Below are 18,412 nucleotides of genomic sequence, written 5' to 3'. Positions count from 1 at the left end.
TACGTTTTTCTGAGAAGAACATCCTAATGTAGATTACCAATTGATTTTTAAAACTGCATCCTTGGTTTTCAGTAATTTAAGTGGAAAGAAAATCAAGTTTTGATCTTTAGCAACATGATTCTTGCTTTTTAAAAAAAATGAGTTTTTTTCTTTAAAGATTTATTTATTTATTTTAAAAGGCAGAGTGAGTGAGAGACAGGAAGAAACAGAGTGTGAGATCTGCCATCTGCAGTTCTCTCTGTCAAGTATCCACAGCAGCTAGGGCAGGGCCAGGATGAAACCAGGAGGCAGGAAGTCCATCGTTGTCTGCCACGTAGGCGGCAAGACCCGGGTGTTTGGGCCATCTTTCACTGCCTTCCCAGGCCCATTCTCGGGGGCCTGGATCAGAAGCAGAGCAGCCAGGACTTGAACTGGCACTCCGATATGAAGTGCTGGCGTTGCAAGCCTCAGCTTACTTCACTGCAACAATGTGGGCCCCAATCTTTGCTCTAAGTAAAACTTAAAAAGTGTTGCATTTTACTATATACTCTCCTACTGATGTTGATGATTCTAGAAAAACTGCCAGTTGGTGTTATGTATAGTTGACCCTTGACATCAGCAAGAGGGTTTCCTGACCTTTAGGAATCCCCAAATTTGTTAATACATTTAAAGTAAGTAAGTTCTTCCATATATACGTAGTCCAGTATACCTGGAGAAGTTTTACATGCTTAGCAAAAAGTAGAGAAAAACAGGGCCCCGACTGCAGTGCAGCTGCTGACAGCCACGTGAGCCCCGTCCTGTGGACCACCCCCTGCAGCTGGAGTTCCCATGGACAGGTCAGCCCAGTCGTGGTTTGCTGTGCTTTGGGAGTTTTGGGGTTACTTCTGAAAAGTGTTAGATGTTGAGTCTGTGAATGTGAGAGTCTGTTGTATATAACTGACTGGGATCTTTAAGGGAAATTCTTTTTTTTAAAATAGTGTTTATTCTTTTTTTTCAATTTTTTGTGATCTGTGCCCCCATCTGACATGCAGAGCAGCATAACTCTACATCTTATGGTAACCTGATTAGCGTCTTTGAAGTCACCCTTCTTTCTCCTCAAGTGCCATTCGGTGATAAGCTCAGAATTAATTATTGTACAGATAGATACTGCTAATGAACTTGTCAGGTGGGTAGTACAGGGAATTCGCTAAGGTGGAAAATCATTTTAATTGGTAAAGTTTTGGTCTGAGATCTTAGAAGATTAAAGGGAACATTTCCAGGCTGTGAACCCTGCACCATGTGCACAGTGGGTACTTTTTTTTCCCTTCAGGGTGTTCTTGGCTGAACAGTTTGAGTTCCTTCAGCCCCATCTGGATGCTGTGATGCCTGCGGTCAAAAAGCCTTTCCTTCAGCAGTTCTATTCCCAGGTCAGAGATGCTCGTGCGTGCTTATCATTTCCACTGGGGGCAAGATGGCTGTCTCAACTTTTATTTATTTATCTATTTTTTTATCTAGAGGTCAGTTTCCAAACCCCGGGGGAGTTGGATAGAATATTTATCTAGTTACTCATGAAGTCCTGTGTCAAATAGTACATGTTGAACAACTCATAACTTCTAGTCTAGTGAGAGAGAGCTGATAAGACTGTATTTACATAAAGTAGGATGAGCAGTCTGATAAAGGGAAAAAGTACTGATAGGATATTAGCCACGGCTGGCGGCCGGAGGAAGCCGTGGTGGGAGGAGGTGGTGAAGAAAGGCTTGCTTCAAGTGGGCCAGCCAGGTGGACCGAGTGCTTTGAGTGTACATGCTAGACCAGGGACTGGCGTGGGAGGTGTGGGAGAGCGTGGTGCCTGTGAGTTGGCTGGAGAAGGGAAGAGGGCTGCAGTGAGGAGGAGGAATTACGTCATTTCTATAGCACTCCCTGCCAGGAGCTGGACTTATTCCAGGGGTACTGGGAGCTACTGGAGGGTCTGTAACAGGGGAGCCAAGTGTGTTAGGAAGAGTAATTTGGGTGCAGTGAGAGCCTAGAGACAGGGAGACACGTTTGGAGGCTGTTGCAGTAGAGCCAGGGAAGGGTGGTGGGCTCCTGAGGGAGCTGGGTGGGGTGGAAATGCAGGGCGGGGGGAGGAGTTTGAGAAGTGCTCACTAGTCTTCGTGAAAATCCCAAACTCTTTTCTAATTGTAGTGTCGGTGTTCTCAGGTTTATCGAATGACTCAGTGATGTTTTGCGTGAGACCTTTGTGCTCAAGTGAAATATATTCATAGTTGAAATCTCCAAATGCTTGACATTGTGTTTTCAGATATGATGTATACTAGAAACAGGGGCAAGATATTCTTTATAGTTTCGATACTTTCAAGAACTAATTATTTTCTTTTTTATGAAATTAATTTCAGACAGTCTCAACTGCCAGTGAACTACGCAAACCCATTTACTGGATTGTAGCTGGCAAAGCCATCGATTATGAACAGATGCTGCTGCTAATGGCTAATGTGAAATGGGATGTAAAGGAAATTATGTCACAGCACAACATATATGTAGATGCATTGCTAAAGGCAAGTGCTCGGGAACACGTCTTGGCCAACAATCACTCTTCTAGGGCAAATGTTCCGTTACTCGCAGTTATAATTACTGTTACATTTCCAAAATTGTGGTGTTTAAAGTCTCTGAGTTGGGATAGGGCTGTTTTCTGACTTTTGTGTTCTTCTGTAGATCTTAGAATACTTTGTAGACTTCCTGATTTTTCTAATTTCCCCTTTTGAGTAATGGCTGGATTGTCGCATGTTATGGCTATATTTCCTGTTATGCAGTCTCAATAGCCATGGCTCAGTGACATTTCTGTTAGAAGTTATCTCTGTCGAGCAGGGTGTTTAGTCATTAGCAAGAGACCACGCCCTGATAGTCCCAGTTGTTTTTTCTAGAAGTCACATTACTTTTGCAGTATGTCACACAAACATCTCTTTGCAATCAGTGCATCTATGAATTTCCTGAAAGGAATTTTAGCTGTACCCCCCACCCTTGTATATGCATGAATAGATATTTATAGGTCACTTAACATGGACCAAGTAGAGGATCTGTCGGTGTTGTGACTTCAGGACCAGCGTGCCCTCAGGGAACATCCCAGTGCGTCAGGAAATGGATAGACTGAGCTATGATGTCCTGTGCAAAACAAAAATAGACTAGCTGAACAGGGAGACAGTAGGGGGATACGGATGGGTGGGGGATTCCGTTTATCTGATGTGGTCAGAGAAGGACCGTATTAGTGAGAGTGGAGAAGAGGCCTGAAGTGGGTAGAGACTTGGGCTAATACAGTACTTGAGTGAGGAAAGAGCATCCCAGAAAATAAAAGCAGCTTTCAGAAAAATCTTTGTTTTCCATTTTTGTCAATGGGAAGAAATTGACTCTTCTTGACCGTGCTGGCTTTGGTTGCATTTACACAGTCATTGCCACCTGCTTAGCCACGGGCAGTAATTAATATCCTGGAACAGCTGAAAGCCAATAAACAAATCCATAAATTAGAACAGAGATGGTAGTGGTGGTGTTGTTTGTGCCCCAGCTCCCAGCAAGTTTTGATGCCCTTTGGAGGACTGGGTTGATGACTGTGAGGTTGTCCCTGAATCAAGGGACTCAGTGAGCAGTGTCTAGAAGTTTCTGTGGAGATCTGAGAGGTGTGTGACAAGGTTCCTCCATGTGAGGACGCTTCAAAGAGTTTATAGAACCATGGAATTAAAAGGTGATGTGAAGGTTTCTTGCACTTTTTGAAGCCTCATTGTCAGAACTCCAGAAACATCATTGTAATTTATAAAAAATGACATCCCCCCTCTTTTCTTTTTAAACAATTCCATTTGTGAAAAGGTGATTCTGTTTTTTATGACATACTATGTTAGTCCATCGAGGTTGCTATGAAAACTGTCACAGACCTGGTGGCTTCTAAGCAATACATAGTTATTTGTTACCATCCTGGAGGCGGGAAAGTCCAAGGACCAGACAGAGTCACTGTCCAGCAGGGATCCAGTTTCTCATAGAAAGCACCTTCTCACTGCATCCTCATGCAAAGAAAGGCACAAGGCTGCTCTCTGGGGCCTTTTTGTTAAAGGACACTAATCCCATGTGGGGGCCCTCTGCCCTCATGACCTACCTACCACCTGGAGGCCTGGCCTCTTAACACCATCAGCCTGGGAGGGAGGATTTTAGATCATATTCAGGCAGATTCAGACCACAGAGGGTGCTAACTGTGGTACTCATAGGGATGTAAGAAAAGACTTGTGCGTTCAGCAAGAATGCACCCATAAGGAGGCTCCCTGCTTCAGTTATTTTTAAGTCTGAAAACCATAAGTGTTGTAAGAAAGCACCAGTGTTATTCAGATTATTAACCTAAACCCATTTGGGGCCATTATTTAAGGGCTTTTTTAATCATAAAGTTTGTCTGTGATACTTTTGTCCTTTCCATTACTTATCCACATGTAAGCATTTAGAAGACAGCCGCCTCTTTTCTTGTCTCAGAAGAATCATGAGTAAAATGAAGTGGTTTTATTATTCATTATACAACAAGCATTCTTAAACATTGAATTTAGTGCTAAGTGGAATGTCACTTTATCCAGTAAGCATACAGCTTCATCTTTAAAATAAAAGGTTAATGAAAAATATTGAATTATGCCTCTTGAAATTCAAAGCCGTTTCCCATAACAAATGTGTCAATGAATACCATGGCAAATATTGCTCCACTGGATCCACAAAACGAAACAGCAGATAAAGAGCAGTTGCTTGGTTAACTTTGATTTTCAAAGGTAGGCTTAGTGAATGGATGGTCTGCTCCTTTTTAAAAAGTAATTAAAAACAATGAACTGTCAAAGATAAGTCGGTAAGCAAAGTTAGGATTTAGGAAGTAGCAAAAGAGCACAGGATAGTACAGTTATCACTGTGTAACTCTGACTAGATTGTTTTTCTCCTGAGTGTTGCTAGAAAATAGGCACACATTGTATAGCTTTTCCAACCAGGAAGCTCCTGTAAGCTTTTATAATTTTATTAGAAATATATTGCCAGGGGCTGGTGCTGTGGTGTAGTGGGTAAAGCTGCCCCTGCAGTGCCAGCATCCCAGATGGGCGCCAGTTCAGGTCCCGGCTGCTCCAGTTCTGATCCAGCTCTCTGCTATGGCCTGGGAGAGCAGTAGAAGATGGCCCAACTCCTTGGGGCCCTGCACCTCCTGGCTCCTGGCTTTGGATTGGTGCAGCTCTGGCCGTTGCAGTCAATTGGGGAGTGAACCAGCAGAAGGAAGACCTCTCTTCTCTCTCTCTCCCTCTCCCTCTCCCTCTCCCTCTCCCTCTCTCTCTCCCTCTCTCCCTCTCTCTTCTCTCTGTGTGTAACTCTGACTTTCAAATAAATAAATAAATCTTTAAATATATATATATATATATATACACATATATACATATATTGCCAAGGAAGGGTACAGCATTATTTACTTTTGTAAATGAACGTATTTTAGATGATAATAGTCCAAAGAAACAGGAGGTTAAGCATCTACTGCTTTCATATAACTATTAGAGTTGTCTAAATCAGTTAGAAATGTTCTAATTTTGAATGCAATTATGTCAAAATGGCAATAAATGTTAATAAAATGTTCAGTTCTTCCAAAGGTAGTAGAAGATTTTTTTCATTTGTACTGAGGAATGCCTTTGAATTATTTGATACTTACTTACTTTCAACATTTAGCAAAGAGAAATATTTGTGTCAGAAAGCCACAGATTCTGGGCCGGCGCCGCGGCTCACTAGGCTAATCCTCCACCTAGCGGCGCCGGCACACCGGGTTCTAGTCCCGGTCGGGGCGCCGGATTCTGTCCCGGTTGCCCCTCTTCCAGGCCAGCCCTCTGCTGTGGCCAGGGAGTGCAGTGGAGGATGGCCCAGGTGCTTGGGCCCTGCACCCCATGGGAGACCAGGAAAAGCACCTGGCTCCTGGCTCCTGCCATTGGATCGGCGCGGTGCGCCGGCCGCAGCGCGCCAGCCGCGGCGGCCATTGGAGGGTGAACCAACGGCAAAAGGAAGACCTTTCTCTCTGTCTCTCTCTCTCCCTGTCCACTCTGCCTGTCAAAAAAAAAAAAAAATTAAAAAAAAAAAAAAAAAAAAAGAAAGCCACAGATTCCAAATAGTTAATTCTGAGTTGCAAGCTCTAAGTATTTTTAAGTGGGTTTCTGTAAGATATTTTTAAAGGCAAATTCAGTTATTTATTTCTTTTATTACATACTGACAACCATAGGAAATTTTGAGATGTGGAAACATTGAGCATTCTTAACACTTCGTTCTTTTGAGATGAAATGTAGTGTACTCGACTGTGACATAATTTATTCCTGCTTTTCTAAAACTTCTCACTAAGTCCACGTTATCTTTGGCATGACTCCTTTTTGTTTTACTTGGTTCAGTTTTGAATCTTTCTAAATCTTGTTTTGTTTTGTTTTACTACTTTTGTGCAGAATCTTTGTGGCGTTATAATGATATTTATATACAACCACACTTTTTGTCTTCTTAGGAATTTGAACAGTTTAACAGGCGATTAAATGAAGTTTCTAAGAGAGTTCGAATACCTTTGCCTGTGTCTAATATACTTTGGGAACATTGTATTCGATTGGCTAATAGAACTATTGTGGAAGGGTAAGTCACTCATGAAAGTATCATCTGCTTCTTCAATAATAAATTATAGTATATGAGTGATATTATACTAAGTCATTGTCTGACTAAAAAATCACTAATCAGTGTGACTAAAATCACTAATGGATAGAGAGAATAGGTAGAGGTAATGATAAACAGCAGAGGTGTTTGGAACCCATTAGAAAAGAAACCTTAAACTCCAGTATGTCTCTCTCTAGCTGTCCTTCCCGCCCACCTCCACCCCCTTTTTGATGACATAGAACCAATTAATAGACGACTGGATAATGTGAAATATAATGATTATCAGGGCCGGCATTGTGGTGCAGCAGGCTAAACCGCCACTGGGATGCCAGCATTCCATATGAGCACCACTTCAAGTCCTGGCTGCTCCACTTCCCATTCAGGTCCTGCTGATGAGCCTGGGAAGGCAGTGGAACGTAGCCAAGGACTTGGATGAAACTCCTGGCTCCTGGCTTCAGTCTGATCCAGCCCTGGCCATGGCAGCCATTTGGGGAGTGAATCAGCAGATGGAAGACCTCTCTCTTCTGTGTCTCTCCCTCTCTCAGTAACTCTGCCTTTTGAATAAATGATTTAAAAAAAAGTTTAATGATTATCTGAAAATTAAACCAATAGTTGTTTAACAATAAAACTGATGATGTTTGAACTTAAACATTTATTGAGCACCAATCATGTGTCATTTATTGAACCAAGCAGCACAAATATATAAATCCTGACAGAAGTACTCTTCAGTAGGTACAGTTATTTTCTATGTTTTATCAGTGAAAAATCCTGGGCTCATTGAATCGAGGCTAGGCAGCATGTCCACATTCACAGTATTATAGATGGGGAAGATGAGTGTATGAAAGCTAATTTTCTGATGGCAGAGTCAGCCCTGTGACCCCTACCCCATTTACAATCGTCTTCACCATCTCATGGTAAACTTTATACATCTTCCATGCGTCAAGTTACAGATCTATCAACATTTTCCCATTTATTGAGAGTCTATGCTCAGTCTGCCCATGACATGTAGGACACAAGTAAGAAATAGTAATACATTTAAGAAGTTACAAGTTGGCCGGCACCGCGGCTCACTAGGCTAATCCTCCGCCTTGCAGCGCCGGCACACTGGGTTCTAGTCCTGGTCAGGGCGCCGGATTCTGTCCCGGTTGCCCCTCTTCCAGGCCAGCTCTCTGCTGTGGCCAGGGAGTGCAGTGGAGGATGGCGCAAGTGCTTGGGCCCTGCACCCCATGGGAGACCAGGATAAGTACCTGGCTCCTGCCATCAGATCAGCGCGGTGTGCCGGCTGCAGCGCGCCGGCCGCGGCGGCCATTGGAGGGTGAACCAATGGCAAAGGAAGACCTTTCTCTCTGTCTCTCTCTCTCACTGTCCACTCTGCCTGTCAAAAAAAAAAAAAAAAAAAAAGGGTTACAAGTTCCAGTGTACCACAGTAGAGTAGGGTGACCGTGACTCACAGCATTCTGTTCTGTGTTGTATGAAGAACTGGAAAAGAGGAGCTGGTGGGCTCCAAACACAAAGGAAAGGAAATAGAAGGGTTGGTTGCCTGGCTTGATGCATTTGTTCTGTGTGAATATGTTGAAGTGAGGTGCCCCATAAAGGTGTTCAAGTGTTAGATGTGAATCAAAAGTTGTAAATAATAAAATGCTGAAAAACTGAGGTTTATCTATAACCTGCAATACAACACATTTTATTGTATGTAAACTTTTATTACAGTTGAATTTAAAATTTAGAAAACTTTTGAGAAAATCCTTGAATAGCAAGCAGCTATTTTTTTTCCCCCAAAGACTTATATATTTGAAAAGTAGACTTACAGGGGCCTGAGCCATGGCTCACTTGGCTAATCCTCTGCCTGCGGTGCCGGCATCCCATATGGGCACCGGGTTCTAGTCCCGGTTGCTCCTCTTCCAGTCCAGCTCTCTGCTGTGGCCTGGGAAGGCAGTGGAGGATGGCCCAAGTGCTTGGGCACCTGCACCCGTGTGGGAGACCAGGAAGAAGCACCTGGCTCCTGGCTTTGGATCGGCGCAGTGCCGGCCATGGCAGCCATTTTGGGGTTGAACCAACGAAAGGAAGACCTTTCTCTCTCTCTCTCTCTCTTGCTCTCGCTCTCGCTATCTAACTCTGTCAAAAAAAAAAAAAAAAAAAAAAAAAGAAAAGAAAAGTAGACTTACAGAGAGGGAGAGGCAGAGAGAGAAAAAGATCTTCCATCTACTGAGTCACTCCCTAAATGGCCACAACATCTGGGGCTGGGCCAGCCTGAAGCCAGGAGCCAGGAGCTCCCATGTGTGTGGCAAAGACCCTAGCACCTGGGCTGTCTTCTGTTGCTTTACCAGGCACACTAGCAGGGAGCTGGATCAGAAGTGGAGCAGCCAGGACTTGAGCAAACACACATATGGGATACCGGCACTGCAGACAGCAGCTTAACCCACTTCACCACAGCCGATCCCCGAAGCAGCTGTTTCAAAGACCATGCACAGTGGTCAGGAATTGCACATCAGTTGAACTTTGACACTATCATTTACCCAGTTTCTGTTTAGTTCTCATTTGTTCTATGAAAGAATGTATTGGGATGTGGAGAGGTAAGGTGATGAGCAGACCACAGTCTGCGCACTCCGAGTGGCACCCAGCAGTGGCATCAGACATAAAAGGCTGTGTGTCAGCAGTCACAACTGAAAAGTGCCCTCAATAAGTTTATTTAATAAAGTATAAAAATGAGTATCATATGTGAGATTTCTGCATAAAACACTTTATGGGGGAGGGGAGGAAGCTTGGTCACCTTAAATAACATAAGCTTTAATTTTCTTGCACATTTCCCAGTGGGGAAGTAGCTCATTCCATAAAATTGAATTGTCCACAATCTGTGTGATTGAAGGAATGAGACACTGACTTAGGAGTAATAAAATATTGTTCTGTTGGGGTTAATAGGAGTATGCTTATGCATTTCTCAGGTTTATCTGGTGCTCATGGGAGGATTGTTTCATTTGTTTCCTTTGAGCTGACTAGTTCCAATATTGAATCGTTTTCTAAAACCAAGATTACTTTGGATTTCATAAATAATTCTTAGCAGTGAGATCAACTGGGGTGCCAGTTTAACTTTCTTACAAAGTGTTCATTGAGTGCAGGGAACTGTAGTCCACAGAGCAGCAAAGAGCCTTGAAGTTACTCAGTCTCTTGGCTTTGCAAGTGAGGAAGTTGAAGACCAGATAGGTGGGGCTGCTGCTGGGGCAGAGCAGGTTAAAAAGCCATGGCCTGCAGTGCCAGCATCGCATGTGGGCACTGGTTTGAGTCCCGGCCACTCTCTGCTATTGTGCCTTGGAAAACAGCAGATGATGGCCCAGGTCTTTGGGCCCCTGCACCACGTGGGAGGCCCAGAAGAAGCTCCTGGCTCCTGGTTTCAGCCTGGCCCAGCCCCACTCATTGCAGCCATTTGGGGAGTGAACCAGTGGATGGAAGATCTGTCTCTCTGTCTCCCCTTCTCTCTGTAGTAACTCTGTCTTTCAAATACATGCATACATACATACATACATATGCACACACATACATACACATGTATATACATATACATATATTAATACATACATACCAGGTAGGTAAAATGACAAGGTATAAATATAACCCACTTCTGACTCCCAGCTCTTCTGCTCTTTTTCCTATAACCCTCTCATGTTACTCCTATTCTGCCCAAATAGGAGCTAGAGAAAAATTCAAGTGCCTATTATTTATCAGTTTTTTTATTGTTGTGTTTTTTAGATATGCCAACGTCAAGAAGTGCAGTAATGAGGGTCGTGCCTTAATGCAGTTAGATTTTCAACAGTTTTTAATGAAACTTGAAAAACTAACCGATATTAGACCCATTCCTGATAAAGAATTTGTGGAAACTTATATTAAAGCCTACTACCTAACTGAAAATGACATGGAACGTTGGATCAAGGAGCACAGGGTGAGAGCTGAAAACCTTAATTTTCACTCCCTTTTGTATATCTGGTGTATCATTTAATTCAAAATCATGAGAGTGGAGCATAAAGAAACTTTTTTTTAACACAAATACTCAGGTTAGTTCTTTACTATGTCCAGATTCTGTCTGTGCAGTGTCCTTTGCCTTAATCAAGTCCCTTTGAGCCCATTTGAATCATTACAGTAATTATCTAGAAACACAGCCAGAGTGAGAATACTCACTATTTATTTCCTGCAACTGCGTTAGAAGAAAAGCCTGATGTTGGTTAACATCAAGATACTTGTGGATGGAAAGCAGTAATGCTGAAATGATTCCTAATGTGTAGACTGCTGTGTAGCCTTCTTGTGCCCCTCAGCAATGAAATAGCAACATCCTAACCACAGTGACAGTGTTGGGGATGGTGGAAGATGTAAATATCTAAATGGTGGAATTTCATTTGTATCCTATATCAGATTTAACCTTTAATACAGATTGACAATTTTTCTGCTGTGTAGATGTGTAGGTAAGTAGAAAAATATGATTTATTGTTATTAAGAATAGCTGAGGCCGGCACCGCGGCTCACTAGGCTAATCCTCCAACTTGCAGCGCCAGCACACCGGGTTCTAGTCCCGGTCGGGGCGCCGGATTCTGTCCCGGTTGCCCCTCTTCCAGGCCAGCTCTCTGCTGTGACCTGGGAGTGCAGTGGAGGATGGCCCAAGTACTTTGGCCCTGTACCTGCGTGGGAGACCAGGATAAGTACCTGGCTCCTGCCATCGGATCAGCATGGTGCGCTGGCCACAGCACACCAGCTGTGGCGGCCATTGGAGAGTGAACCAACGGCAAAAGGAAGACCTTTCTCTCTGTCTCTCACTGTCCACTCTGCCTGTTAAAAAAAAAAAAAAAAAAAAAAGAATAGCTGAATTTTCAACACAATTCAACTCAATTACAAGGGGTCTTCAAAAAGTCATGGAAATGACTATTAAGAAAAGACTATGCATGGATTTCAAAGATTTTGCACCAAATCTTTTAATTCCGTTTTTCCACCCTTTTTGATGTACTTTTGTGTCTCTCCCAAGCATATGTGTGGAGAGCTTTTTTGTATTATTGTTATGCCATTTGTTTAGATAGGCAGTATGTGAACATGGATTTAAGAAAATATGGAAAATGTTAAAATTATCACCAAATCTTATTACACCAGTAACTCTAGAGTTCATATTTACATAGGCTATAACCATTGTGGGTAAAAGCTAAGTAAAATTCGGAAAAGGAAATAAGGAATTGTTTGTGTTTACCATGTCAGGCTTTGCTTTTCTACTTTCAATGCTGTAAAAAGATGAGGTGAACATCAGCGTGGCATGTCAGCACTAGCTGAGTTTTGTGTGAATGCGCCTGTTGTCAGTTGGAAACAGAGTAGAAATGTACATTTGGTTTTCAGTGACGTTGAGCAGTAAGTCAAAATTGAGAAAAACTCCACCACTTTTGGCCCCTGTGACCTTTGAGAACCAGAATGCTAACGCCATGTGCAGAGGGACTCGCCGCTGAGTGCTGCGAGAATCCGCCTGGTAAAGCGCCCTCTGAACGCGTCAGTCCTGGTGCTGAGCAACGGGCCGGGAGGGAGTAGGAAGCGGCCAAGGAGAAAACGCACAGCTCGTACAGCTCTGTTACTCGGTGCCAGAGTGCTGCCCCATGTAGGATTTCTTCTTTACCATAGCAGACTGAAATTCTCTAGTTTGGGGTTTTGGAAACGCTTTCATTGATACCAGTTTGCTGACTTTTTTGAGGGAGCTCTTTCTCGTATTTGGAAGTTGCTTTATCTTGTGCATTATCTTCAGTGTAGATGGATATCCTTTTCTTTTTAGAGCGAGCACACATTGTCTTTCCCCATCTGGACTGTTGCTGTTCAAGCTCCAGAACCAGATTAGGCTGCAAGCCTCCCATTGAGCATGGGAACTGGATAGGTTTGAATGCTGAGATACCCAAGGTCTTAATTTTACTTCCTTGCTGCCAGTTTTAATAGAGTTTAACAAACAGTGACTTTCTGATCCTTGTTACTTTATTAATTTATTGTATCTTAGAAGAGTTGTTCTCATGGAAATTTTTTTTAAATATAAAGTTGCTCACAAACTATAGAGTACCAGAAAAATACTTAATCAGTGGTGTTTTTACGAACTGAGATGTCAGCATATTTTGACAACTTCCTAGCGGAGAGTGTCACAGAAACAAGCATAAAGCGTCTCATCTTCGAAATGGTAAAAAGCACAGGCCCGGGAGGCTCCTTGGCCCTGTTGAAACGGGTTCTGTTGCTCCCTGTTGCAAGTGTGTGCTCACCTTATTCCCTGGTCCCGCAGCTTGGCAGGCACCTCGACACCTGTTCTTTTTGGTTCATTGATCCCATCTCTCCGTGTGCTAAACCTGGATCTTCTTTTCTTGAGCAGGAATATTCAACGAAGCAGCTAACCAACCTGGTAAACGTTTGCCTGGGATCCCATATCAATAAGAAGGCAAGACAGAAGCTTCTAGCTGCCATAGATGACCTAGACAGACCTAGAAGATAATGAGCACGGCTCTTTCTCCTCAGTGGTATTACTCTCCTGTCAGCACAGATGATGTGAAGGCCAATTTTTCATGCGATCTTGATGACCGTCAGCTAAGAAAACCTTGTGCATGTTCTCTCCAGCCGGCAAGTGGAAAGCATTGGTGTGCGTGTGTGTGTGGTGTTCTCCGATGACTTTTATATGCTCTGGTCTCCTCTCTTCAGCTTCGGGTCGCATTTGTTTAATCCCTTCCTAAAACGGTATTATTGCCTCATCATAACTATTGTTATGTGACTACAATTACACATTTACAGAAAAGAATGTACAGTAAATATATAATTAGAAGGAACAGTGGCTTCCTGTGGCTTTGGGCAGTTTTTGGAGATGAATTTATGTTGGCACTTTGTTTCCCTCTGAACTTGGTTCTGCCTGAGCATAATATGAGAGGGCTGATGTATAATATTTCCTTATTATGAGTACTGCATGGGAACTAAAAAGTACATGTAAGTAAAACAGCTGAAAAATCTGTGTATTCTCTGTTTTTAAATGTCAAAAGTTTATGTCAGGGTTAATTTCATTATAATAAAGTGATCATAAGTGATGAGATTGAATAAATGTTATACTGTAATATGATAAGCTTGTGTGAGACTGTATTTTGATATTTTTACCTGGTAGGCAAATTTCCTGAAACTAATGGGATTTTTTTCAGCATGTTCTAATTTGAATTATTGCATATCCACGTTGAAAAGTAATTTGATTGAGTATACCTTTTCAGTGCCTTGTAGTGATTAGATTTTCTTCCATCTTTCGTTATAAGAATATGGGATATTTTAGGACTATAAGGCCTTATTTGACTGACTCAGGAAAGAATTACATGCTAGATAAGTATAGGATCATATGCTTGCCTTTCTTAAATATCAGCTTGTGACACAGATGTAACACAATACCAGTGTAGTCACTGATAGACCTTGGAGCCCTGTTAAATCTGTAGTAACTGCGTGCTGTTCCTCTCAACTTTGCCCTGAAGCCAGAGGTGTTTGTACCTACCTCCTACCTACCTATCTACCTACCTGTGTTACAAAAGTCAGTTTCCCAGGCACTCCTACCAACCATCCAACAAGTTTCATGTTTGTTCTTTGTGTCTGGAGCGTGGAAGACACCTAAGCCCAGGTGATTTCTGTGCCCAAGTTTGTGTGCATCAGTAACTTCCAGGATCGTGAGCAATTGCATTAGAAATAGGCCTTGTGTCCCGTGAGCTGTCTGGGAGCTGAGACGCTAATGTAAAGGGCAAAGGGTGGCACTGCCAGGTGATCAGCAAGGAGAGGCAGGCGGATTGCCCCTCCATGTCCATCAGCCCCCATGGACGTCCAGAACCACACAGTGTGACATGAAGTCTAGACTGTATCTGTGGGTACCTGTGTGAACAACTTCTTATTTTCAGACTGTCGCTTCACAGTTCAATTTCCTGTCGATTTAAAGCGTTCCTTTTATAGAAAGGTATGAGTGTGGTGCCATTGTGATCTGCTGTGGCACTAGATTGTGCCCTCGTGGATGCTGCCTGTAGCCACTGTCTGTATGCAGCCACGTGAAGAGAGCAACCATGAGATGAATTTGGTCCTTACGTGTAAGTGGATATTTAGTGGGGCACATTAAGAACTAATCAATCTTATTTGTTTCTCAATTGATTAGAAGCTACTTATTTCTCCTTTTTTTCTAGTATGGATTTTATAGTTGGTTTCCTTTCATTTCTGCTTACTTGGCTGTAGATAATGTGACGGCAGTTGCCTGCCTGGTAGAGGCCAGTGTTATGCAAGGTCATAGGAAGTGCTACGAAAGAATGGTTTATCTTGTTAAAGACTCTGCTGTGCAGTTTGACAGATCTTTTAACCCACCATTACTTTGTTTTCTCCATCTTCAAAACAAAAGTGGTAAGTCTTTTCAATGCTGTTTGAAAAAGTTTTATGTTTTGTCGTGGATTTTTTGTTGTTGTTGTATTAGAGGGTAGTTTAATAAGTGCTCATATCAAAATAGTAGAAGGAGATTGGAATCATGTAATCACCAAAGAGAGCTACCAGACATTTCTCAAATCTGTTATGTAGAGACATTGAAGTATGACGGTGTAACATTTTGTGAAACCAGTTTTAAGATGAGTAGAATTGAAAAGCTGAGGATGTAAATATAATTCGTACATGTTCTGAAAACAACAGAGTTACCAAACATTTATTTTAGTCTCAAGTTTTTTTTCAACTTTGACACCTTATATGAAAGCACCTTGTAGAATTCAAGGTTTTAAATTGATATGGAGCATCGTAAATTAGTATCCCTAAGAAAGAATGATTATTTCAACAAATACATTGTTTTATATTAAAAATGCTAGGTAGATACATAGCAATTCAAATGAGCTGATTTGCTTCAGTTTATAACAACCTACAGAGACTTGTGAGTTCACCCTGACTAATAAGCTCATTTACTAACAAAATGAAATGGAATTTCTCCTGAAGCCATGACTATGTGATAGTTTATCATATCTTTAAGGAAAATGTCCTTTAAAAATTTCTATTTAGCTGGGTGCTAAAGTAAAATGTTAGATTAAATAGCTTTTTCCTTACTCACTTGCTGAAAGGTAGTCATCAAAAAAGCTTGTAATCCAGTTCACTCTGGAAGCATACTTACTTTTTTGTAATGAAAAATAGAACCGGAAGGTGGATACAAGTGGTGCTCAAAGCCAACAGAAGTAGTGGTGGTAAGATGAAAACATACACTTGTACAAACACACACACATACCCCTACACAACTGCTGGGGTAATTTTGACACAGACTTAGTTAACAAAATGGTATTTATTTCTTGATAGTGATTAATGACTTGTTAATAAATGATTAATGACTTATTTCTAAGGTAATCTTCATAAATGCTAAGACTATTACAACTTTCTGCAGATTTTTTTTTCTTATTGTGGAAAGTACTTGCTCAGCTCCTATCATCCTCAGATTTGAAGGCCATCAAACATTTAAGCTGCTCGCTCTCACAGGAACAAAATTTTGTTCCTGAGGATTCTTAATGGGTTCAAAAGTAAGAGAGAGAGGAAAGCAATTAATTAGCTTTCACATATTTTTCTTGAGTGGTACATGCTTTTGTGAATAATGCTAAGCATACCTGTATCTTTTCTCATTTTTCTTATTTTATAAACAAAACTAGAGCTAAATACTCTCCCTCATCTAAAATGGTCCCCGTGGGATTTTAGTACTTTATTGATATGATTAACATAGAGCATTTAGAAACGATTTTTTGTTATTTTGGATGAAGAACCATTTTTATCAATTACTTTAGTTTTGTTTTTTTTTTTGTTTTGTTTTGTTTTGTTTTGTTTTTTAATTCCTTGCAGCACCAGCACCACCCATGGCCTTGTTGAGGATTTCTAGATTCTCTCTTCATGGAGTTTTTGTACTGAACTGAGCCTTTCCATACGGAAAAGGGATTTTCCTGATGAACAGTCTTCATTTTATTCTATTTCTTCCTAGTCCTTGATTTGTTCATTCTGCCTGTCAGTAACAGAAAGGGTTTCTGTTTTAAAGAGAAGACATTTCCAGGGGTTGACATTTTGTGCAGCGGTTAAGACACTGCTTGGGATGCCTGCCTCCCCTCAGGGTGCCTGGATCCCAGTCCTGGCTCTGCTCTTGAATCCTGCTTCCTGCTAATGCACACCCTTCAGACAGCAAGTGTTGGCACAATTACTTGGGTCCCTGCCACCCATGGAGGGGAGCTGGATTGAGTTCCAGGCTCCTGGCTTTGGCCTGGCTCAGCCTCAGTTCTTTTGGGCATTTGGGAAGTGAAGCAGTGGATGGAAGATATCTCTCTGTGTGTCTCTCTACCTTCCGAATAAAATGAAAAAAAAAAAAAATACATTTGTATGCTGTGGTTGTCTTTCCCCAGCTGCAGTAAACAGCAAGCATGATGTCTTTGCCTTAACAGGAAGGGGCTACTGGTTCCCAGCCAGTAAGTTCATTTCTAACCAATTACACCCTCAGGCAATCTTTGGGAGGTGTATTTTTCTGGTTTCTTGTTCTCCATCTTGCCTTCTGTACTTGATAGTCACATTTTAACCTTTTAAGAAGCAAACAAAATGCTTTCCTTTCCATGAAATATGTCCTTCTCAGGGATAGATGCTGGGGAGAAGAATTGGTAAGAGATGATGATAGTTACGATGGTAATACAGTCTTAACCAGGGTGATTGCAGGCAGTTCTTGCTTACAAGGAGATGAGAAGGCCACACAGATGACTGCGGTAGAGTCTGCAGGCCGAGGGAGTGGTCTGTCCAAAGGCCCCCTAGGGTGGAGGCTCTGTCCTCGGAATAGCAGGGAAACCAGTGTGGCTGGCACAGTATGCCAGAGTAAGAACAGAAAGGATGTGGCAAGAGGGGTCAGAGACAACGCTGGGAAGCCTGGAGAGACTTTGGATTTTACTTTCAGATGAGAAGGCTTCAGAGGGCTCTGAAGAGATTTGACCTGATTCGTGGCTTGGGTTTTAGCAAAAACCACTCTGCATTGAAGAGAAGGCTGTAGGGAGACGGAGCAAAGCAGGAGAGGAGGTAGGAAGTGAACACAGCTCAGCATCAGAGGCGTGCTGGTGGTCAGGATCGCAGGGGCTCTGGTGAGAGGGGTCAGATTCTTATTCTGAAGGTAGAGGCAATAGGGTTTGTTGTTTGATGTGATATTTAAGAGAATTCTGGATGACTTAAGACTTTTGCTCAAGGGAATAGAAGTCTTTGGAGGGCTGGGTTACTGAAGGAGATCAAGGAAGCTGTGGGCAGGGCAGTTTGCTCTTCATGGTTTCTACAGCTCAGAGATGTGGGAGACATCAGAATATAACCTAAAGCCCAGCTTTCTTCAGGAGGCAGGAGACTCATATTGCAGCCGTGAATTTTAGTGAGAATTGGTCATGCAAGTTGGACCCCTCTAGGGTCACCATCTGCCTGATCATAAAGCTAAGGAAAAATTCCACATCATAGTCAGTTTGTGCATAAGCTTTGTCGGGTAACTTGAAAAAGAAAAGCAGCACTGTGCTCATGGCCTTGCCGTAGTCAGTCCGCACGAGAGGCAGGCAAGGACCTGGGTACGAGAGGGAAGGTTTTCTGGTGCAAATAGAAGAGCCATCTTGGGAGCTCCCCAGAGCCTTCAGACATTGCAGCTCCCTTTTCCAGGGAAGAGGAAGCCATTGCTGCTGCGTGAAGGTGCATTTGGTGCAGCTTGGCAATCAAGTGAACAGGGAGCTCCGAGGCTGTGCTGTCTCAGAGTGTGTTTCCTGTGTCAGGCCCTGGCTGCCCTCTGACAGTG

General features: G+C 42.5%; 1 protein-coding gene across 5 annotated transcripts in view; it reads left to right on the top strand.

Annotated features, from left to right (window-relative positions):
* VPS50 (VPS50 subunit of EARP/GARPII complex) overlaps window positions 1–13,714 on the top strand; it is a 119,511-nt gene extending 105,797 nt beyond the window's left edge. For all 5 annotated transcript variants that reach the window (XM_008261723.5, XM_070059817.2, XM_051852990.3 and 2 more), the window contains 5 exons: window positions 1,289–1,385; window positions 2,352–2,510; window positions 6,479–6,600; window positions 10,363–10,552; window positions 12,983–13,714. In XM_008261723.5, coding sequence (XP_008259945.1) covers window positions 1,289–1,385; window positions 2,352–2,510; window positions 6,479–6,600; window positions 10,363–10,552; window positions 12,983–13,102 — 688 coding nt within the window. In that variant the 3' untranslated portion in view covers window positions 13,103–13,714. The remainder of the gene's footprint in view (window positions 1–1,288; window positions 1,386–2,351; window positions 2,511–6,478; window positions 6,601–10,362; window positions 10,553–12,982) is intronic.
* Window positions 13,715–18,412: the final 4,698 nt, after the last annotated feature.

This window comes from Oryctolagus cuniculus, chromosome 16, assembly GCF_051225735.1.
Source record: "Oryctolagus cuniculus isolate XC-2025 breed Fujian yellow rabbit chromosome 16, ASM5122573v1, whole genome shotgun sequence".
Classification (NCBI taxonomy): domain Eukaryota; kingdom Metazoa; phylum Chordata; class Mammalia; order Lagomorpha; family Leporidae; genus Oryctolagus; species Oryctolagus cuniculus.
Note: the sequence above shows the minus strand (reverse complement) of the source record. Positions and strands in the feature narration are given on the sequence as shown.